This window comes from Arachis hypogaea, chromosome 8, assembly GCF_003086295.3.
Source record: "Arachis hypogaea cultivar Tifrunner chromosome 8, arahy.Tifrunner.gnm2.J5K5, whole genome shotgun sequence".
NCBI classification, from domain to species: Eukaryota; Viridiplantae; Streptophyta; class Magnoliopsida; order Fabales; family Fabaceae; genus Arachis; species Arachis hypogaea.
In genome coordinates, this window is record NC_092043.1 from 39,289,549 (window position 1) to 39,313,727 (window position 24,179).

General features: G+C 33.5%; 2 protein-coding genes across 25 annotated transcripts; both read right to left on the minus strand.

The window, feature by feature from the left end:
• Positions 1-1,038: 1,038 nt before the first annotated feature.
• LOC112707390 (ultraviolet-B receptor UVR8) lies at positions 1,039-5,533 on the minus strand. Its single transcript, XM_025759104.3, has 6 exons — positions 4,145-5,533; positions 3,491-3,697; positions 2,879-2,989; positions 1,922-2,290; positions 1,717-1,824; positions 1,039-1,620 (listed from the first exon to the last, which is right to left on the minus strand). The coding sequence occupies exons 1-6, from the start codon at positions 4,481-4,483 to the stop codon at positions 1,282-1,284; spliced, it is 1,473 nt and encodes a 490-aa protein (XP_025614889.1). The 5' UTR covers positions 4,484-5,533; the 3' UTR covers positions 1,039-1,281.
• Positions 5,534-18,262: 12,729 nt separating this feature from the next.
• LOC112707391 (uncharacterized) lies at positions 18,263-23,915 on the minus strand. Of its 24 annotated transcripts, none has more exons than XR_003156046.3 (9): positions 23,545-23,831; positions 22,628-22,783; positions 22,403-22,526; positions 21,410-21,460; positions 21,002-21,053; positions 20,756-20,851; positions 20,586-20,661; positions 19,021-19,156; positions 18,263-18,705 (listed from the first exon to the last, which is right to left on the minus strand). XR_003156046.3 is itself a non-coding variant. In XM_072201733.1 (7 exons), the coding sequence occupies exons 3-6, from the start codon at positions 22,520-22,522 to the stop codon at positions 20,847-20,849; spliced, it is 228 nt and encodes a 75-aa protein (XP_072057834.1). In that variant the 5' UTR covers positions 22,523-22,526; positions 22,628-22,783; positions 23,545-23,831; the 3' UTR covers positions 18,263-18,705; positions 20,812-20,846. The 24 variants fall into 24 exon arrangements, 9 of the variants coding, with proteins under 9 accessions (XP_072057834.1, XP_025614892.1, XP_072057836.1 ...); XR_003156047.3 differs by having other exon boundaries at positions 19,021-19,226; XR_011865037.1 differs by having other exon boundaries at positions 22,403-22,564; positions 23,545-23,814.
• Between the last annotated feature and the right edge of the window lie 264 nt (positions 23,916-24,179).

A 24,179-nucleotide genomic window follows, 5' to 3' on the forward strand; every position in this document is an offset into this window, starting at 1 on the left:
GCACTGCCTCGCAGGCTATCAACGCTCCATTTACAAATGCAGACTGAACCTTCCTTTCCGAATTCGCATCAATGGCTAAAGTCGAGCTTATAGGATCTTAGAAATCACTTATATAAGCACCTAACCATGTTTATGGATCTATAATCCCTTAGCTCCTTTGTGCCACCTTTCTTATGGGCTAAGCAACTCATGTTAGATTCGCTTCAGCAAAGAACTCATGTACCGTGTTGCAAGAGTCATCCTCTAATTCACTTGAAATTGAAGTCTTCCCTAGTAGGCATTCTCTCAATCTGTACTGCATCCATAGCACCAATTGATTCTAGCAATGACTTGTCAAAACTCACGTTTAGGCCTTGTTCCTCCTCATATAACCTCTTATAGAACCTCCAAATCTCCTATTCCTCTCATACCATACCTCCACCATGTTTCTGATTGTCTCCCCTCTTGCCACTAAGCACTCATCAATGTTTCTCCTCATCCATCTTTAGTAGTTCCCCCTCCAGCTTGCTCCATTCCTCCTTCAACCACGCATCAAGAGAAAGGAATGGCTTTGGCCCCCCAAGTAATGCACAGTGATCAGATAGAGCCCGAGGAAAGTTTTGATTTGTAATCAGTCCTTGAACATAGCCATCAAAGATCATCACAAATCATACAACAAGTCACAGCAAAAATACCCAAGAATTTCAACTACCAAACATATCAAACAAGATACATAAATCACCAGAGAAACCATATGACACTATTATATTAACAATTCCGCTACGTTCCTGAAATAATCACAATGTCCCCTAATAAAAACTCCAGTACTGTTGCCACTCTAGCAAGAATAGCCACACCTATGGATTTTTCTTGAATCACTTCCCTCATAAACACTTTATCACATCCTCAAAATTTTCACCATAGCCCCCACTGCAAACATGTTACAATGCCACACAGCCTCTATTCTAATTACTTTTTTGAACTATAATGAATACTAATAAGTCAAATTCCTAACAATAAGATTGAGGTAGAGTGACATTGAGACAAAAATACGAACAATAATCATAACAACAATACATTAAGTAAATAATCATAATTTGATTACAACAGTGACCATGTATTTTAAGGACAATTATTACAGTCTATAAATTCCTAATAATAATGTATTTTAAATATTGAAAAATGTTAAGTGCCTTGCGTGTTACATTTTCTTTACTATAATGATACAACATCAGTAAAAACAGTGAACTTTACTAATTTATCATTAGCCACAAAAACTAAGGTTTCTTTTTGTGGAGAGTTTCAAATGTCGGGATCTATATTTTCTTGTGAAGAATCTTCTTTGACGAAAATCTCAGTTGGTTCAAGGCACCCTCTTAATGTGTCATGACCAAGTTGTGCTCTTTCATTGTCTCCAAATCCAAATATCCTTCCACTGCTTGTGATTGCCACTGTATGATACAATCCAGTGCTAATTTGTGAAACATGGTGAGTTTTTAAGGTATCCAAGATTCTTGGCTTCAAGATTTTATCATATACCCCTCTGTCGAGAAATCCCAGGCTGCCGAATCCCATCGAACCAAAGCCATAGACTGAACCAGAATCAATTAGCACAAAAGTTTTCCTCTTTCTTGCACAGACCTTCAAGTAACAATACACACTTATGATATGAAAATGAATCAAAATACGTCACTTTTCAGATAATATTTTCATAGTGTGTTTAAAAAAATGCAATACCTGAACAGCTAAGTGATTCTTAAGACCGGTCACAATCTCGGGGGTAGTTTTCTCAATCTCGTCCCCAAGGCCAAGAGCACCACAGTATCCCTTGCCCCACGTATATACCTGGCCGCCATCAATAACCAATAATTAGTACAATTCTCGCAAGAACTTCAATTATGGAAACCAGCCACAACAAACAGAAATGTCTAATAAAACTCACGAATCCATTTGAATCAAGTGCCACTGCATGCTCATCCCCGGCAGATACACGGACAACATGAATACCTTTTCTTCTAAACTTCTGTATAGCACGTGGCAGAAACTCATTATGCTGCTCCCCATGACCAAGGCAGAAGTTAGCCCCTGACCCGAAGGAGTATACAGCTCCGTTCACTGTTACAGCTAAGATATAGCTTGGTCCAGCAGCAATCTGAACAACAGGATCTGCATTACCAAGGACTTCAATCATTTTTGGGGTTGGTCTGTCCTGAGAGTCACCATGGCCAAGTTGGCCATGCGAATTGGTTCCACATGTATAAACATGACCTTGTCTAGTGAGGAAGACTGTGAAGTTAAGCCCTGCTGCAACCTGAGACATCTTTTCATACTTCAATATTTTTACAAGGGATCTTAGAGAGGCAGGCTTCATGGAACAATAAAAAAAAGAACACAGTGGAATTGAAAAGGAACAGTAAGGGAGGGAGATGTATAATTGAATTATGTATGTTCAACCAAAACAGTATAGTTAGATGCGACTAGAAAGAACCCCTTACTAAGTATAGCACAGTGGTGGAACATCTTATGGCTATTACTACTTGAATGTACAGTTATTGAGATTGCCATAAGACTTGCCAGTATATATTAACTTGAAACAACACAATTTTCAAATATATGTATGTATATATATTATAATCCACTTCCATAAGAGACCCCTTAAATAACTTGGTTAAGGCTTAACAAGTGATCTTGAGATATACAAAAAGAAACAAAACAAAAGAAGATTGAGTATTCAAACCAAAGTGAGGTTTGAGATGAGCAATTCGTTGTTGTGGTAAAAAAGTGAGACTACTTATCTCATGAAATCAACAGTTGCATTCAATAAGCTACAAAATCTTTCAACTCATTGAACATCTATAATCAACAAAACATACTATTCTGATAGCAATTTGAATTTTACCTGCTTGCAAGGGACTCCCTTCAGGGATTCAACAAGACGTGGCCTGGAAATTGGTCGGCTTGTATCGCTATGGCCACAGCAAGAAGATGAATTATCTCCACATGTGAATACCTGCGCCAGTAGTAAAGTCTCATTTTAATATTGGAAACTAGAATTAATCATGTAACAAAAGAAAACCACCCTTTTCAGTTCCACAAAATATTCTTCAAACACATGATGAGAAATACATATCTTTGACAAGAAGATTTGCTTCTTTATGATCTACATATCCTAATATCTTGTGCTTTTAGGTGTTAAGCACAAAATGGTTTTAATGATATCACCAATATATTTTTGGTCTTTAACTGAGGAAAAAGCACATGTTTGTCCAAAACTTACAATGTATTGGTTCATAATAGCAGGGAATATAGCCATCAAATTCTTGAAGACTTCACTATGAGCTTATGATATTATTCCAAGGAAACCAACTAAACCATGAAATCAAGATTTTTGTGCAAGCCCAATAATAGTTTTGATTACAATCAATTCAAGATACATTTTATGTTCCATAGTTCATACCAATGCACCATCATGAAACAAAACTAATTAAATAGAGGTTAAGCTGTCACAAACCTCTCCAGATTGCATAACAAAAGCTGCATGATTAAAGGAGGCTGATACATGAACTACACGTGCCAAAGGTGGGAAACTTATCCGGGTAAATGCTACGCATTGTGTTTCAGGCCCTTGACCAAGTACACCAGATAATCCAGAACCGCAAGAGTAGACAGAGGAATTGCTGATCAACAGGGTGTGATACTTTCCAGTTGTAATTTGCATCTGCCATTAAATTGAATTTTATCAGTAACAGCTCTCCATTTATTCTATAAAAAGCACAATAAGAACACCAATACTAGTGCAAGTAACAAAGAACAACATAACTATTCAAATTAATTTTTATTCTTAAAACATCATTGCAATGTTGTGAGTGCTATGAAAAGTAAGTTTGTAATATTCAAAATTCCAGCTTCATTTCCTTCTCTTTTCTAATTCTTTCACAAGTGAATTATTTCATACTTATCACAGTATTAACACAGAGAGAAAGTCAAGGAAATGTGCTAAACCAAGTAAAGAGAAAATATCCTCAGCCTTCAGAGATTCCCTACGTGATCATATTCAAAGATGACAACATTTAATTCAACTAAGTAAACAATAAACCATTAACAAAACATCAATTTTCTGAACATCAAAACAGAAGTTCATTCTATGATACAATGAAAATAGTACATTGCCTGCTGATGTCTCCACCATCTCAGAGGATTGTTCAACAGACTGTAAGAACCTCAAGACCCGCTTCCAATTTGCGCCGCATCGATCATACAACTCCTTCTGAGAATTTAAACTCGTCTTAGAGTAGATAATATGGGAGGCACACAACTGAAATGCAGCAAAGTCCACCAATGAACTAAACTTGAATGGATACAATCCATGGCTACCACCAAAGGTTTTTGAAGTAAGCTCCAAGCAAGCAAGGTCTATTGCACTTAACCTTCCCGAGCACAGAATCTCTAAGATCAAGTGTGAAGGTAACTCTTCAATGGAAACAGGCCTAAAGCGATCCACCATAATTAACAGTTTTCAGTTTTCACTCTTTCACACACTTCTTTCTCCTTTTTTTTAAGTCTCTCCAAAGAAAAACTAACTTCGAATAGAAGTTTCAAACAATTTGCAGGGAAATTCCAGAGTGTGACACAGCAACCCCTCCTTGAACAAAAGCATCAAATTTTGAGACGAAATCTCAGGCAATTGAAGCAGCATATGAAGAACACATCCGAAGGAAGAAGAAAAACATGGGAGATTGAGTATGAAAAAGGGGGTCCAGATGGATAGTTTGCGTGTGATGGTTGAAACAGTGATTGGAAACAAAACATCAGAAGAGAACTAATATTCACACACCCCCAAGAACTAAAAAAATCAATAAAGAAAACAAAAATTGAAGATCAAAGAAGACCGTCTTCACCTGCAACTTGATAAAGACACAGACCACAATTCTACACACTTAGAGAAGAAAAGAGTGATTTTTTCTTGGAAAACAATAAACAAAGCTCCCAAAGTAGATCGAATTCGAACCAAAGACTGATCCAATGACCGAGGCAACTTGGGACCAAAAAAAAAAAAAATCAAAAGTGGGTCTTTGAGATAAGAATAGAAGCAAGTGAAATGAAACAAATAGTGATTAGCCCTACCACAAAAGGTAAAGGAGCTAGCTTTTACAGAGAATTTGAATTCAATTGGGCAAACAATAAAAAACCAATCAAGGTGAAGGCTTGAAGATCGAAACCCAGTTGAGTTAAAGAAACAAATCGAGGGTGTGGATTGGTTTGATGGTTCTTTTCACTCTTTTTGAGAATTACACGATTAAAAGGAAGGAAAAAAAAGTTAGGGTTTTGTGAGCTGTGTTTGGGTGTGGGGCATTTTCATCAGCTTTCTCTCTCTATTGGAAGGGGCTTTTGAATGTTTTCTCTGAATTTGAGAGAGAGAGTGTGTGTATTGAAGAATCAGCGAGAGCGTGGAATTTCATGTGGTTCTTTTGGAAGAGCGAAAGAAAAAGGAAGAAAAAAACAGAGTAGTGGCGTTTTTGTTGTTACTAAATTCCTTTTCTTTCTGTGTTGTGTTGTTGTGTAATGTGTCGTCTTTTGTTTGTCATCGAAGCTGTCCAACGTGGCTGTTCTCGAGAGTGCCACGTAAGCTTAGATGAGTCAGAGTGCACTTGGCTTTCATTTTGGGTGGATATGTCATGTGTGTATGTATTTGAAGTAGCGCTAGCGTCCACTAATGAAGGAAGCTAATTAAGCCAACTTTAAAATCCACCACATTAGTGGTTATTATATCTTAATTAAATTATTTACTTTTTATAATAGTATAATTGATTTTTATATAAGCACTAAATATATTTTTTTATATAATAGTTAATTGATGATTGATTTCTTTAGATGTTCTAAAAAGTTTGAAAAAAAAATATAAAGTAATCAAATTAGAAATTAATTATCCTTACTTTGTTGAGTTAAATTTGGATTTGGTTTTTAAAATTTGGCTCGATATTCAATTTAATTTTTACAATTTTATTGGTTTCAATTAGAATCCCTAAATTAGCAATAGTGAATTCTAATTGCCCTTATAATTATCTCTGTCACCAAAACACTTATTTGACACATTTACCTAATATGGTGGACACAACTAAGATGCCGTCATGTTGGTTTTGTGCCCAAATCATAAAAAAGTGGCGTCGTTTCAATTTGTTTGGGGCTTAAACTCTTATTCTTCTCACTACGATAATTATAAGTTTTAAAACACCAAAAAAACCTTGACACTTCGTCTTCTTCATTCTCTATAATGCGTTGCTGTGAAACTCAAAGGAGCTCTTTGTAGCTATTTTGAAGATCTCTGCAAACTTGTCGGATTTGGCAAGAGTGAAAAAATCACAAGCATTTAACTTTATTGTTCACATAGAAGTTAGTCACGGAACCCAATACCGACGATAACGATATCGAATTCATAAGGTTAAGTAATTACCGGCGGGTTTTGCTTTTTGACGGTAAATTCGCCAGTAATATTTGGAGGAAAACAATCCGACAGTAAACCCACTTAGTGAAACATTGCGTTTTGGTGACTCGCAATGCTTTACCGTCGAATTTTTCCGACAATAGCTGGGTCGTAAATTTAAAACGCGAACCCTCTTCCCCCTCATTCAAATTTCACTCTCTCTCACTCACTCACTCATCTGTTTCCTCCTCTCTCCCCAACACTACCATCTGCTGCCACTGAAACCACCACCATCACAACCCCTTTCTCTGTCACCGTCAACCCACCGCCAAAACCCCTCCCTTCTTCTTTTTCTCCCTCTTCTCTTGTTACCATTTCACCATTAATCTTCTCCCTTCTCGAAACCGTCGTGCCGCACCACAGAGCCACCACCGGTGAGCCATCAAGCCACCATTATCCCCCCATCGTCGCGCCACCACTGTTAAGCTTCGTCGCGAGTCCATCCTTCAGCATAACAGAATAGGAAAACCCTTGTCCCAGTCTTCTGTCAAGTTCCCCAGCTTTCGGGGACCGACGTCTGCAGCTTCTCGCTCCGTCAACAACATACTGTTGTTGTAACCTCTCTCTTCCCTTTCTTCTGTTTCATCTGTTGCCCTGCATCACAGGTTTTTGGTTAAACTCTGTTTTTTAAATTTTGTTTAGTCAGTATTGGTTCATTAGTTTGGTTTTAGTTAGTTTAGTTAGATTTAATTTTCTATTTTAATGGATTTTAGGTTGTTAAGATAGCTTAGGTGTAGATTACTTGGTTCTGAGATTGTCGAAAGTGGTTGGATTGTCTGATTATCTTGATTCGTTGTGTTACAACTGATTTCACTAAGATATGGCTATTGGAATTGCTGGATTCTGCTTGATTGTTGCTTGTTTTGTGTTAACTATTGCTGGTGTGATTGTTGATTTGGATTTGGGATTGTATGTTTTATGCTTCGCATTGATTTTTGTTTGTTTGATTAATTTGGCATGCCAAGTGTTTGATAATACGCCTCAAAGAGTTCTAAATGAAATTTTGGTTTAATCTTTAAAAATCAATGCTTGCTTTTATATGATTAGTGTTATTATGCATTGATGTGAATGTGAATGTTTCTAATTTACTAAGTTTAGTTTGATACGATGGATTGCTCGATTAATTGAGTTTTGAGTATACGTGTTATGTACCATTGCCATGATTAGGTTATTTGAAAATTGAATTTCATTTACAACATCACATACTCTAAAACTCTTCTTTTACATAATCCATCACATTACATCGATTCTTGAATGACCTAAGTGATTATTGAGCTTCTTGATGACTGTTTTCTTATTTTTAACTCGCAAATATTTTGAAATCATCTCAGGCGCACTAATTGAGTTGAATTTGAACTTTGAAAAGTCTTTTGGATTTATTGAACTGAATTGCTGAATATTGTTGTTGGAGTTGTTTGAAATTATCTGAATTATGTTGATTCACTGTGTTACGGCTGGTTTTGCTCTTTGCAGACATGACGACAGGTAGAGGTGTTACGGATCAGCCTACTAGTCATGGTTGTAGTCGTGGTCGTGGTAGAGGGAGGGCTTCTTCTGGTACCCCTAGGAATTCTGGATCTTCTCTGTCACCGGTTGCGGGTTTATTGGACCAGCCGTTCATCATGGGCCATAACCCCAACTACGTCCCTCTGTCTACGTCAACACTGTCGCCTCCATCCGCTCAGTAGCCCAATGCCACAGTGATGCTGCCTCAAGCGACAAACACCGTAGTCTCGGAATCCTCTCACAAAAGTGAGCCAGCTGATTTCCCTCTACCACCTCCCATCATACGGTTGATGATTTGGCCTGATGGCAGAACATGGTAAGTATCACTTTAAGTCTTCTATATGTCGAAAGTGTTTGACTATTGATTATAGTTTAATGGATTTAAGGTTGTATGTTTGAATTGCTAAAAGTGTTTCATATTTCTTGATTATTGAATTGTTGAAAGTGTCTGACTATTGATTCCAGTTTAGTGGATTTATGGATATTGATTCTTGATTATTGCATGTTGTTCATTGATTGTTGACATTCGGTGCTGCTTAAGTTAATTGTTGATGGATAGAGTTTGTAGCACATTCTAGTTATAGATGAAACCCTGCTGAAATTTCTAAAAAAATCTCTATATATATTATGGTTATTTGCTTTTGAAGTTTTAATTTATATTGTCAAATTGGTTTGTTTGTGGATTGTTGATGGGTTTTAATTTATGTTCTCAGAAAATTACCAACGTCATCAAGCTGATGTACGACTATCCGTGACCCAGCTAAAGAATATCTCATTTAAGACCAGAGACCGATGGTTTCAAAAGTGGGCGGTAATTAAATTTTTTTAAGCTTCAAACATTCTTAGATAATTTATTTATATCTTCTGTTTTAATTAACTAATTTTAAAGTTTCTTTGTGCAGTTGTACTTTATATGGGACGATGAGTATGATGTTACCATCAGGAAGATATACGACCATCGAATGGGTCGGCGGCTGCAATAGATGCCGGAGGATGTTGTTGGGGGCGGGACCACCTCACGACCTAACTCCATCCGAAAATCAAGAAGGCTCTGTTAGTTCATTGGGAGACCGATGAGGGGTTCAGGCAACGACGTCTCACAAACAGAGCTAATAAGATATCAGCCAAGTCGTCTAAGTATACTGGCGACTCAGCGACCTTCATGAAGACTAAGACCAAACTGGTATGTAGTCTTTTTAATGTTGTTATAAACTTAGTTATATCCTTATAAATAAATAAATATATATATATATATATATCATTACTGGTGATCCTAATTATATTGTTTCAATGCAACATGTGTAGTCGAAGTCGTTGAACCGCGATGTGACATTGGCGTAAACATTCAAGTACATCCACATTTTGAAGGAGAATAGAGAGAGATTTGCTAAACAATGGTCTCAGGATCATTATATGAGTAAACGTCTGATCTTGTGATATAAAATTAGATATTAACTATATAGCTATTGTACTAATCATTATAACATGTGTTATGCAGAAGTCCTACACGCAGAGACTAGAGGCCGTGACTTAGCAATATCAGCAAAGTGGGGGGGACATCGATAGCTCTGCTGCTTCAGTCGTCAATTTCGATGTGGTTTTGTGCAAGATCACCTCAATTTCGTACAAGAACTGCATTTACGGGCTGGTGTCGTTCTTCGCCAACAGCCTCGCACCTCCACATTAAGGCCATCATTCGTATCTGCCACCAGTCGAACTGTCGACCGCGAGGAAGGCTTGATTTGAGGCTGCAAGTGCAAGAGCTCTCCCGCAGCCTTCAGTAGCAGGCTCAGAATTTGACTGATTATTGGGAGAGGTATCAAGACTCAGGAGATCCTCGCACGCGTGACGGACATGGATGACCTCTGGCTAGAGTGGATGTCACCTTATCTATTTCTATTTTTTCCGGAAGGATTATCCTATCTGTTACAGAAGGCAGAGCAAAACAAGTCTCTTCAGTGGATTCGAATTCACAGAAGGTCTCCAACAGTCAATCATCTTTTTTTTGCTGACAACTCTATCTTATTTGGGAAGGCTAATGAGAAATCATACAACAATATCCTATCTCTACTTAATAAATATGAAATAATTAGTGGGCAAAAAGTTAACCTTCATAAATTAGCAGTTTTTTTAATCAAAACACCCCACTTGCCAGAAGACAACAGCTAGTAGACTTACTTAACATAGAGCATGTGGGAGCCCAAGATAAATATCTAGGCCTTCCATCGATTATTCAGAAATCAAAAAGAGCTACATTCAGTGCAATAAAGGACAAAGTTCAAAAAAGAATTCAGACTTAGAAAGGGAATATGTTATTAGTAGGTGGTAGACATGTTAATCAGAGCCATCGAAAAAGCTATTCCAATATATACACTCATGTTTCAAGTTTCGAGATTCTCTAGTGGAAGAAATATACAGGATTCTAAGGCAGTTTTGGTGGTCAGAAGAGACTGGAGAGAAAGATGGCTTGGGTTAGTTGGGATTGTACGACGATACCTAAAAAAGAAGGCAGATTGGGATTCAAGGATCTCAGAGCCCAGAACCAAGCCTTGTTGGGTAAACAGTTTTGGTGAATTACTATTAAGCCTAATTCGCTACTTGTGCTTATGCTAAAAAAATACTATAGATACACTAACCCCATTTTGGCAAATAAAGAAAACCAACCTTCTTGGGGTTGACAAAGTCTATTGGATGAAAGGAAAGTGGTAGAAAAGTAGGATTTGAGATGGAGTATAGGATTTGGCACAAATGTTCGTATTTGGTAGGATCCATGGTTACCCCCACCCTTTTAGACTCAGTAACAACAACAATCCGGTAATCAATAGGATATATGATTTACTTACAGTGGATGAAAATTGGAATAAAGAGCTAGTTGAAGCAGTTTTTCTTCCTGAGCTTAGTTTGCAAATTCTCTCTTTACCACTGAACGACGATGGTGAGGACAAGTTTGAATGGGCTTGGAACAAGAGGAAGTAGAACAATCTAGTTTTCGAGTTTTGAGTGGCTTATAATTTTTTTCATGTGCTAGTTGAGCACCTTCTAATGGTGATGACAAATTCAACGCTCTAGAAATTAATTTGGGGGTTAAAATTATCATCCAAAGTAAAAAAATTTCTGTGGAGAGCAGCTGATGAAAAATTACCTGTACTCAGTATGATCAACTAGAAATTCTCAGATATTTCAGCAATGTGCCCAAAATGCAGAAATGACAACGAAGCAATCTTTCACGCTTTGGTGCAATGCGGTCCCACTCCTAAGATTTTGTCTTTCTATGCTTTTGTGAATGCTATAGTGCGAAATGAAACCATAGAGTTTGTAGTATGGTGGCTAACGACAAGTAGAGGCATTGGAAGAGGACAATCTTCTATGGCCTTCTTTGCATTTCTGTGTTGGGCATTGTGGAAGGCGACAAATTTAGAGATCTTTAAAGGTGAGAAGCTGGCAGTAACAATAATTGTGAAAATAGTAAGGAAACTCCAGCAAAGAATGACTCAAGTTATAGAGCATAATTTTTTGTGAATCTCCAATCTCTTTTGTTAATTTTTCTTTTACTAGTATTTGGTGTTTATTAAAATGGGAGATTTTTTTTCTTTTTTTTATGTTTCTATAATGGATAATGTATTTTTTTTACAAAGCAATACAATTATATATCTTTAAAAAAAATTGAGAGAGTGAGTCTAATCAATATTAAATCAAAATATTACTCATTTTTTTTATTTTACCAATTTTTTAACTTAGATCACTATTCATCGCTTAACGAGGTGCACTAAGCCACCAATAACATATATTAAAATAGAATTCTTTAAAATTTTAATAGACTAAAACCAAATAAAATTTCTACAGGAATAAAAATAGAAAATAAGTATTTTATAGAAACCAAGAACTTATTTAAGCAAAAAAAAAGCTCGTATTAAAAAAAATTCTTTATTTCTATTAAATCAAATGAAATTAGTCGAATTCTTAAAAAAATATTAAGAATTAATTTTTTTTATAAATATCATCAGTGAATAATAATTTATTTATGTTTAAAATCTTGTAACAATTTTAAGTATTTTAATAATGTTAGTGTTATAATAATTTTGGCGATTGATCTTAAATATAAAAAATATATATAATATATATTAATTAAAATTAATTACTACAATGAGTGAAATACCAATATTTTTAAAGGCAAAAAATGTTAATAAATCATGGTGATCAATTATTTACATAAATTTGCTAAAGACAAATCTGGTTCATGTATCAACTAAATTATATTTATATGTAGTTTGAATCACCTAAGTTCGAATTGCATTTACATATACTTATTCGAATTATATAATAACTTACATGCACATATAATTCGAACTCACCTTATTCAAATTACACACTAACAGTAATTTGAACCAGGTTGATTCGATTTACTCAAGACTGCGTCCCATGTAATTCGAAGTATGTTGATTCGAATTACATGATGTACAGTTTGAATAATAATAATAATAATTTGAATTAAACCAATTCGAATAATAATAATAATAATAATAATAATAATAATAATAATAATAATAATAATAATAATAAGGTTTAGATATACTGTATTATATTAGGTTAGATAAAAAATAAATTATTTAAATAAATAATTCGGTGTTTAAAAGTCAAGTATTAGAATAATTTTTTGGGAGGTATTTATCATATTATAAATTTATAATTATGTAAGTATGTAAAGGATTTATTTTTTAAATTATGTTTTTAAATTAAATGGCTTTCAATATTATTAAATTCTTATTTTTAAATTAGTCAATTCATTTTATATTTATATATTGTAATTATTTATTTTATAACGAGTACAACTAAAATTTTAATAACAATTATTAAATTAAACATTGTTACTATGAGTACTGTAAAAGTTTGTAATGCACTCGTTACTAACCTATCACATAATAAAAAATTTTAAACTTTATAAAATGCAATTTTTGTCGTAGACTAGTATTATCGAACTAATTAAATTCGATTTAGCATGGGCTCCATATAGATATAATGGCTGGTGTATTAAAATAATTACATGGATTAGATTTATGCTATGAAATTTACATTCAATTAATATTTATAATTTTTTTATATTTTACTAAAAAAATTACATTTATAAAGTTTAAAATTTTTTATTATGTGATAGGTTAGTAACGAGTACATTACAAATTTTCATAGTACTCATAGTAACAATGTTTAATTTAACAATTGTTATTAAAATTTTAGTTGTACTCGTTACAAAATAAATAATTACAATATATAAATATAAAATAAATTGACCAATTTAAAAATAAGACAATCTAATAATATTGAAAGCCATTTAATTTAAAAACGTAATTTAAAAAATAAATCCTTCGTATACTTACATAATTATGAATTTATAATATAATAAATACTTCCTAAAAAATTATTCTAATACTTGACTTCTAAACACCGAATTATTTATTTAAATAGTTTAATTTTTATCTAACCTAATATAATACAGAATGTTTAAACCTTATTATTATTATTATTATTATTATTATTATTATTATTATTATTATTATTATTGGTTTAATTCAAATTATTATTATTATTATTATTATTATTATTATTATTATTATTATTCGAACTGTACATCATATAATTCGAATCAACTTACTTCGAATTACATGGGACGCGGTCTTCTTGAGTAAATCGAATCAACCTGGTTCGAATTATTGTTGGTGTGTAATTCGAACCAGGTGAGTTCGAATTATATGTGCATGAGAGTTATTATATAATTCGAATCAGCATGATTCGAATTATATGTAAACACAGTTCGAACTGAGGTGATTCGAACTACACATAAATGTAGTTTGGTTGATACATGATCTAGATTTGTCTTTAGTAAATTTGTGTAAATAATTGATCACCATGGCTTATTAATATTTTTTGTCCTATTTTTAATTTACAATATTTGAAAATTTTCCTGAAGTTTTTCTTTCGGCCGCTTAACATTTGGCCTTCTACTACTTTATTAGTGATGGTTATAAAAAATGTGGAAACTCAGGTGTAGTCGACTTTACATGAAGTTGATAATTGGTTAGATGATTTGATTGATTTAACTAAATTTTCATTTAACGGCTCTCAGCTATCAACTTCATGTGAAGTCGACTGTAATGAGTTTTCACCTATAAAAAATGTCAGTGTTTTTTAACAATTCGGAAGTCAGTAATTACTTTCAAATCAAAAGTATTGCGAGACCCTTCATTCCATTTTATTTCCCTTTGGTGTAGGGGTTTGTTGGTTGGTGACTTATCATATAAAAAGATAAACAGTATTAAATTAGTGAAATGATTTTGACAATACGACATAATCATTCGGGACAAAGACGATATATAGATACTAGGCCTAGCTTTCGTTTAGGCCACAAAAAAGTTGGAAGCATCACTCGTCTATAGTTTCAAGAATATGACCCCAGAAAAAAGAAAAAATACATGGGAGTTTTTGTAATAAATTTGAGGGAGGAAGAAATTTATGAATTGCAGGACGAAATAAATTATTGTACTAATAAATCAATGATGATTGGTAACAATATTATAGCTGCCCTACCAAGCTTTTATTTGAGAAGTCGTCGCCATCTCTAAAGTGTAAACACCGGCTATGAACAATACCTACAAGGCAACTATTATAAATTCAAAATTAGAAGTTGAGACAAGAAAATAATAATTGAGAGATAAAATATTCACATAAATGATCTGAAAGTCCTTATATAGTTTGAATTATTTGTCAAGTCCACTTTCTATTTTTATATTTAAAATGAGTTAATGAGATAACGTGTTTGTTTGGACACTATTAAATCAATAAAAAAAAGATTTTTTTAGTGTGTTTAGTAAATTTTTAATAATAAAAATAAAAATATTAGAAAAAAATAACATTTCTTTTTAAAAAATTATAATTTATATTTTTTTAAAATATTTTTATATAATAAATAAATAAAATGATCAAATTGGTACTTAAATTTATAAATTGTAAAATTCATTAGTCCCTAATTCAATTGCCGTTATCATAGTAATAGTGATGACAAGAAGTATCAAAGCTGTATTTGGAAGAGAGATTGAAAGACAAACACAGATATTCAAAAATTAGATTAAATTAAATTTTTGTATTATATTTAGTGTAAAATGTATAAAATTAATTTGTATCTTAGTATTTTGTTTGGTTCAAAATAAATGTAAAGATAAAATAAGAATATTTACTAAAATATCCTTAGTTATTAAAAAAAATGTAAGAGTTTCCGTCTTTGACCCGAGAAATTTCAGTCTCTTGTGTTTCTACTTTTTAGAAGTATTAAAAGAGTTAAATTTTGTGTCGTGAAACTAAAATTTAGTTTTAGTCTTGGGTATAGTTATCAAACACAATATTATGTCCTAGTCTTTTCGTTTGAATTTTAATATCTGAAAACAAATACTACTTAAAGTATCAATGTAATATTCTTAACATTAAAATGACATCACTAAAATTTCAGTGCGATTAATTAAGTGTTCTAAATTAATTAGTTAAACTCACTTTAGTCTCTACACTATTAGTTTAGGGTAGCAACTCAAATATTGATTAATCTGAATTATACGGATTGATATTAACTCTATCTAACTTTTCTTGTCTCTTGAGTAAATTATATGAATACTATCAAAAGTATAAGGTGTGGATTTATAAGTCGAGAATATCTTTTGAAGTATATCCCTATTATTGTTCAGCATCGTAATATAGGAGTTAGTACTTGTTGAGAAACACTATACATAACCCTTATGTGTAAGAGTATGGAAAGACACTATGTAACTATTCTGTATTTTGAAATTTCTTTCAAAATTTCGACCCATAATTTTACCCCATTTTAAGATTTTCTACGATAAATATTAATGTAAGTTACTATTCTTAAAATAGTTCTCGTATAATATTATTTACCGTACGTAAATAAAATGGTTAAGTTGTCTAATTGTTGATGTATATGACAGTTTGCATCATATTAGTATGTTTATATATCCATACAATATCATTCATGTTATGATCTTTTATCAAATTTATTCCTTTACCATTAAAATTGATTCTCTATGAAAAATAATATTGTATTTCTGTTATTTTTCCATAAAAAGGAGACAATATGATTAAAGAAAGTCACCAAAAATGAAACAAAGTCACATGCTAAATCATGCATTATAGATAATGTTAAAATGCTTAAATTCATGTAGGTTTCACATGCTCAATTATTTTACATTCATATAGGTTTCACATGCTCAACAATGAACTATAGATATTTTCAAAATGCATACATTCATTCATATAGGTTCACTTTTGCCATTGCATCATCACTTTCCTTATGTTTTTTCTTTTTTCTAAAAAAGGTTCTTACTACTTATTAGTATAGATCAAAGCCACAAATTGTCCATATGCTACAAGCTAGATACTCAATGCTTACCTAACATATTGTTTTTTGTTTAACAAAGCACGGATCCCTTAGCAAATAAGGTTCCTTGGCAAGGACAACGAGGGTAGAGCAGGAATAAGCAATATGCTAATGCCAACTATAAACATGAAATTCGAACCTTCTAGTCTCCAATTTAGTTATATATTAAATATGATATAATAATAATAGAAAATAAAATGGGCAATTAAAGAGAGGGCCACACCGTATCAAAGAAAACAGAAAGGCAGCATGGAAGGCAAATAATATGTTGACTTAAACGCATCCGAAGTTTTACATTAGCCTCTGTTCAAATTAAAGATGACAAAATGGGTCGAATTTATAGGATCAACCCCATCAAATTTACAAAAAAAATTAAAAATAATAATAAAAAAAGGGGTCGAGCTAAGATTTGGAATCCCCAAACTTGCACCACCAAATATATTTAAACGTGCATTAAGCTCATACTAGCCTGTTAAGAGCTGTGTTTTCATATAAAATTAAACTGATTTTGCTACAACATAAAAAGATCATGTGACAATATTTTGGTCAATAGCCAAGGTGTTAAAAGAAAAACGGAAAGAAGGAGGGAGGAAGGGATACACTTCATATGAATTAGCTTTCTCTTTGAAACCAGGCTAGTTTGCTTGGCAACAGAAGATATTTGGCAGGTGATAAATGTATGGTAAATCATTCAATTGTAAGAGATAACTCGAATAAAATGGATCTCCATCCTATATAATGGTAGAAAAGGGTACTAACTTGATGTGGGGAAGTTTTTAAAAAAAGAAAAAAGAAAAAAAGGGTACAAAATAATACAATTTTTCAAATAATCTAATTCAATAAATTGAACCCATATCAGAGTATTTGGTTGACAGGACAATTCTTAGATTTACTTTGGTAAATTTCTTAAGAATAAATATAAACACCTTATTTTTTGTTTGACAAAAAAAAAATCTTATATTTGTACTTTTTAAAAATTAAGAATATGTTTAAAAGTACCTATCTTGGGTGCATTATATAGGATAATGGAGAGATTGAACAGGATGTAAATCATAGGATCCAAGCAGGTTGATCAAAATGGCGGAGTGCATTTGGTTTTATATACGACAAAAAAGTGCATTTAAAACTTAAAGGTAAATTCTATCGCACCGCTATAAGACCGACTATACTTTATGGTACAGAGTGTTGATCGGCTAAAGAGAAGCACGAACATAAGCTGAGTGTGGCAGAGATGAAGATGTTGAGATAGATGAGTGGTCATACGCGATTGGATAAAATAAGGAACGAAAATATAAGGAAGAGAGTTGGAGTAGCACCCATTGTGGAAAAGATTGTTGAATCGCGTCTCAGGTGGTTTGGACATGTGAGAAGAAGACCGATAGAACATTCAATCAGGAGAGTGGATGAGATGGAAAATGAACAAGGGGCGAAAGGCAAAGAAAGACCTAAGAAGACCATCCATGAAGTGGTCAAACAAGATCTACATGTAAACGGTCTCTCTGTAGACATGATACATGACAAGAACATAATGGCGTCGTTTAATTTATGTAACCGACCTCACTTAGTGGGACAAGGCTTTGTTGTTGTTGTTTAAAAATACCTAAAAAAAATACTTTTTAAAATTTATTTGTACTTATCAAAATTAAAAAATTTAATATAATTTTATATATTAATAAATATATAAATTTTTTATTTATGTTTTTTATAATTTTTAAAATTTTAAAAATAATTTTATCGGACACAATTGTTGTTGTTTCTACTTATTAAAAATTTAGTTTTATTTATCAAATATAAATACTGTAGTTTTTAAAAAGTTTAGGATACTACAACTAGGTTTATTAAGTTATTTTTTGAAAAGCAAAAAATTGACTAAACCACCCATTAATTGAATTAAATTAAAAAGTACACTAATTTTTTTTTTTAACTTTGTACATATCTAGGAGGAAATCAAAGGCTTCTAAAGCCTACTACTGTAGTACTGTACAGTGCAATACAAACCTCACCATTTTTTTTCTTTGTTCTCCCAATTACATGCAACTGCCATTAGTTCAACCAGTTTAATAATCTATGTAGATATGAGAAAATGATAGGAAAACTGAATATTGTAATACGATTTAAATTCATTTGGCATCCTTAGTTGTTGCACTTTGAATTTCAGAATCAGGTGAGATTTTAAACTTGAGAACCTTATGAAGCTGGCATAGAGGTTTCACTTCCTTTGTTGGAGGCTGATTTGAATCGATTATTCTTGTTGCAGAGAAAAGGTTCGCATCAGATGGTCCAGATTCTTCATGAACCACGGGGTTATCTGCACAAAAGATGTGTTTAATCATAAAACTTCTGTCGAGTGAGAAAAAAAGGAAATAAGTGTCTTAAATAACTGCAAGAGGTCATTATAGAGTGATTAAAGGTTAGTTATTCTTCTGGCAACATCTAAGTTTTAACAATTTATCGATGATGATATGTTCCTAGGAAGCTTAGACACTAAAAGTAGCACCGGTATAGCGACTCATGTACTGAAAATATTACAGAAATGACAGATGCTACCATCTTCTAACATGCCAAAAAATTTGATATTAGAAAAGCCAAAAAAGTGCAAGGTTCGCCTCCATCCTTTGCTTACTGTTTGCTTCAAAATCCTATGCTCTGCTTCTTGTCCTTGCTTCACCTTCGATCTCTACTTCGCCAGTCATGGTCTCTTTGTCTCCATGCTCTGCTTTGTGCTCTCTAGTTCGGCCTATGCTTCTTCAGGTACATGACTTTTTTTTTTTTTTGAAAAAAAAAATGTCACTCAAACTTGATGATAAATTAGTATTGGTTATGTGCATTCTGTTGAAGATCAATGAAAATATATTAATAGTGTTTTTATAATTTTCTGTTTGATATTGCAGTAACTTTTTGTTCCAAAAGATATTTGTGGAAAATGGAATTTGATCACTAATCTCCTTAATAATTGCATTGCTACTGAAAAACCTTAATAAAAAAGGAAAAAAAAAGTCTACGACCTTTACCTCTGATTGCTGAAAGTTATTTTAACTAAATTTGATGTTGGAAAGGATGCAGTAGACAGGTCTAGGTGTAATGCTTGTAAGATAGAGTATAAGATTATTGAGAAAATCATATAGAACATCAAATAGATTATTTACTCAGACATGTTAAGAAAATTAGGTTTGAAGATGTTGGTCAGATGATAATAGCCATGCAAGGAAAGTTAAAGTCCCATACGATAGATCAAATAATCTCCCACAAGATTTATACTGCTGCCATAAATAATTAGGCATGACTTTCCATTCAACATTGTTGAATATGTGATGATTAGGAAGTGGATTAGTTATTTGAATCTTGATGTTATACATATTTATTGGAATACTGCCAAGTCTGATGTGATGAAGATTCATAATTTTATACGAGGGAGAAGGAGAAGGAGAAGGAGAAGGAGAAGGAGGAGAAAAATACCTTGCTAGTATTCTTGACAGGATTTTGTCTTATTTTTTATTTATGGACAGCTTGTACTACTAACCGATACATTGGGCTTACTATTCATTATGCTTGATTTGGATTGGAACTTAAATAGCAAAATTTTGAGCTTTTCCCAGATGCCTCCTCATACAAGTTGAGTTGTCAGACTTTGCAGTATTCATAGAAATATGCATATATTCATCAGGATTCAAACTAATCCACTTCCTAATCATCTCATATTCAACAATGTTGAATGGCAAGTCATGCCTAATTATGGCAGTAGCACAAATCTCACTGAGATTAATTGATCTATCTTAGGGGACTTTATCTTTCCTTACATGTACATTATCATTTCCTCCATAATCTTATACTTTTATCTTACAAGCATTGCACCTCTCCCTCTTTACCCTATCCTCCTAACACCAGTTTTAGTTTTAAAAAAAAAATCCAGCAATAAGATGTAAGGGTTTTACACTTTTTTTTTACTAGGTCCTGAACCTTATTAGCAATATAATTATTGAGGAGACTAGTGACCAAATTCCACTCTCATAACTATCTTTTTTGGAACAGCAAGTTACTGCAATATCAAACAACAAATGATTATTTAAAAAAAGATAAATAAAAGCACTAATACTTCTTTTTCATTGATCCGCATCAGCATGTATATCATTAATATCAATTAACATCAACTTTGAGTGACAGAATTTACTGAATAAAAAAATGATTTACCTGAAGTAGAGGCCAAACCAGAGAGCACAGAGCATATAGCGAAGCAGAGCAGCGCACGGGGAAGAAGAGACCATGGCTGCAACAAAGCAGACCAATACCATGACAGTGAAGCAAAGACACAAAGCAAAGAGGAAGGAGAAGATGACCGGAAGGATAGGAGAGAGGTGAACCTTCTCAGTTTTTTGTCATTTTCTTCCTTTTAATACCAACTTAACCTATTCTTTACTATTTCAACCCGAGGGCTAACGTCCCAACCCAACTTCAACCTGGGGTTCAAACATGGTCAAATTTTGCCAGGTCAAAATTTGTAACAGCTCCAAAAAAAAAAAAAAAAAAAAGTCACTCTGACAGACCAAACACATTTTGCCACCCCTAGTCAAAAGTAATCTGAAGTCCGCACACATGAAGCAGCTCACCTTGTTCTGTGAAGGCTATACATGTGCCGATTGTTTCTTCATACTCCCCAATCTGTAAGTATAATAAACATCAATTAACATAACAAACCTTAAGATGGTTATTATCAACTCCAAAGGCTCAAAAGTAAACAACCACAGGATTGAAGGGTGGGAAAAACAAAGGGAAGTGATGGTTTTACCAGCGGAATTTTCTAAATTCCAAAAGAAAAATAAATTAATAGCATCAGCCTATATCAAGCACTAAAGACTTGTACATCTAATGGTCTAAACACATGGATAGGCCTGATAAACTACCTCTAAATAGCATCATCAGATTCAAATGAGAGCATCAAAATATCACTTATCCCCAAAGTTCCAAATACTAATCTTCTAAAGGACCTGGAAAATTTAAAAGCAGAGAGAAGTTACCAGCTTCAACTTGTCATCAATGATCAATACGGGGTTTAATGTATCAAGGCCCTAAAATTAACAGAAAAAAATATAAGCATACTATACAATGTCAACATATTGTAATGCATCAAGAAGAAGACTTACATAGGAACAATTAATTACATGAACAAAGACAAAGTGAGTAGGAGGGAAAAGAAAAGAGAAGAAAGCATCATAATGAAACTAGAAAATATGGGGCTTATTTAGCTGATGCATTAAATATATTTTTTATCCCGAAAATGAAGTGAATTAAAGCTTTAGTCCCTAGAAAATTTTTAGTTTGCTTTTGATCCAATGTTTCTGATAAAATATTCAGTTTGGGTGATTGGGTCCCCATTATTTTAGGTATTGATCACTCATCACTATCCGTAGTTAAAAACATTAGAAATCTCTAGTTAATCCTTACAATATTATAAGAATCTACTTTTTATTTTTGAAAATATCCCACTTACTATAATAATAGGGCAATTGAGACAAAAACTGAATATCATAAAATTGAGAATGGATATTGCCACTCCAATTATGATAATGCCACTCCTTTTTTCTACAAAATTCATGCAACATATAATTTAAAAAAATCTTATATGGAGTCGTATTATAAAAATGGGAGTGGAATTATCATTTCCCCATAAAATTTTAGATCAAAACCTGACTAAATATTGTGGAGACCAAAATTAGAATATACTATATTGATGGGAACTAAATACAACTTTCTTTGTCCACGACAGCAGTATCCCCCATTGAATATGAATAATTCCTTGCTAGTTTGTAGGCACCATGATGGGTAAGATAGCTAGCCCTGAGTTATAAAGCTTTTCTACACTAATGGAACGAAACCAAACATGCCTGGAAAGCTTACATGGCGTATGCTATATGGCAACACAACATTTGAAGGCAGATAATAACCATGTTAGGGCATAATTTACAAGACAAAAGTTGAAAAATTATGTGTTCTTCTATTTGAGAACTTACAGTGAGAATATATTTAGCATTTGGTGGAATGTTAATTATGTTAGAGACACCATCCAAGTCAAGCAAAACATACTCTTCTTCATCCCCACCATCATGGGGTGTTGTCATATTTGCCTCCATATTCCTGTTCGCAGAAAAAAAAAAACAAACAAACAAACAACCCTAAACTTAAAAAATTAGGGGAAAAAGAGAGACAAAGGTAAAACAAACAAAATTGAGGCTCACTGGAGAAGACGACGTTGGCACTGCCGGTCAACGGAGAACAAAGACAGTGTGGGTGTGGGTGTGGCTCTAGCTACTGCTCGTGTGCGCCCTAAGGAGTGGGGTTGTTCCCAACACCATTAGAATGACCTTGGAGTGCAGCTCATCACCTTAATTCACCTTAACAGACCACACCATAGTTGTCAGAACCGAACCAGTCAGGCTATGGGTCACTGGTTTAACCGGTACGGTTGAACCAGTTGACTCGGTCCCACGTATATAAAAAAATATGAAATAATCAAAAACTTAAAATTAATGTTTAAAATACATATGTTCACTAGCATTTTAACAACAATCAAGTCTCAACATAGAAAAACAACAATATAGTACAGGAACAATATAGAACAACTATAAATTCACAGCAACAATATCAAAACAGCAGCTCTTTCACAGAACCTATCCCTTACCCAACAATATAAATTCACAGGAAGAATATAGCACAGCAACAAAATCAACCCTAAACACCAATAATCAGAAAAAACATCAATCAACCACTAAACCTACATCTTTTACACTGTAAACCAAAAATTTGAATAATCTGCCAAGACTTAACAAATTTTAATCAATAAAATATAATCAACAACAATCAAAAATCAACTGAATCAGTTAATCACTTACTCAGTTAATCAAATTATAACAAGAAGGCAGACCGCGGGCAGAGAAGAGGGCAGTAACAATATAGAACAGCATCAACACTATAAAAACAGCAACTCAATTCATAGAGCCTATCCACTATCCAAGAATATAAATTCACAGAACAATACAAAAGCAGCACCAACACTATAGAAACAGCAGCTCAATTCACCATAATCATATAAAAACAGGCAACAAATCCACAGATTATAATCCAATAACATAATAACTAATTAAAAAAAAGTTACCTGATTATGTGAAGGCAGAATGCGAGGGAGGAAGAGGGAGACCAAGCTCGGCGATGCAGAGACTAGCGAGGGGGGAAGCAGCAAAGACGCGATCCCCGCAGGATGAGGACGCGACGGCGACGTGGAAGCAACCGTACGGTGGCGGGTGGCGGTTGGCGGTGGCAGATTTGTGAGTGTGAGGGAGTGAGAGGGAGGCTCTGACTCTGGAGTGAACTTCAGAGTTCGGAGAGAGTGAGCGGGGATGGGATTGGGTCCTTTGAACTAGCACAAGGGTTACGTACAAGCCCAACAACACGCATTACATAAACGTACGTTATTCAACCACTTCCTGTTTCTAAAGCACGTTACTCACCATACATTATGAATGACTCTTCTTCTTCTTCCTCCCATGAAAACTAGTTTCTTGTCAAATTTGAAGATAATGAAACTTCAGAAATACACCCAAATGGTTACGGAAATACACCAAAAAAATTACAAAAATACACCCAAACGGTTACAGGAAATCACCAAATGATTATAGAAATACACCCAAATGATTCAAAAAATATACTCAAAAAATTTAAGAAATACACCCAAAATTAGTTGAATTACACTTTATGCATAATTCAACTCTTTCTCTTTCTCCTCCTTATCTT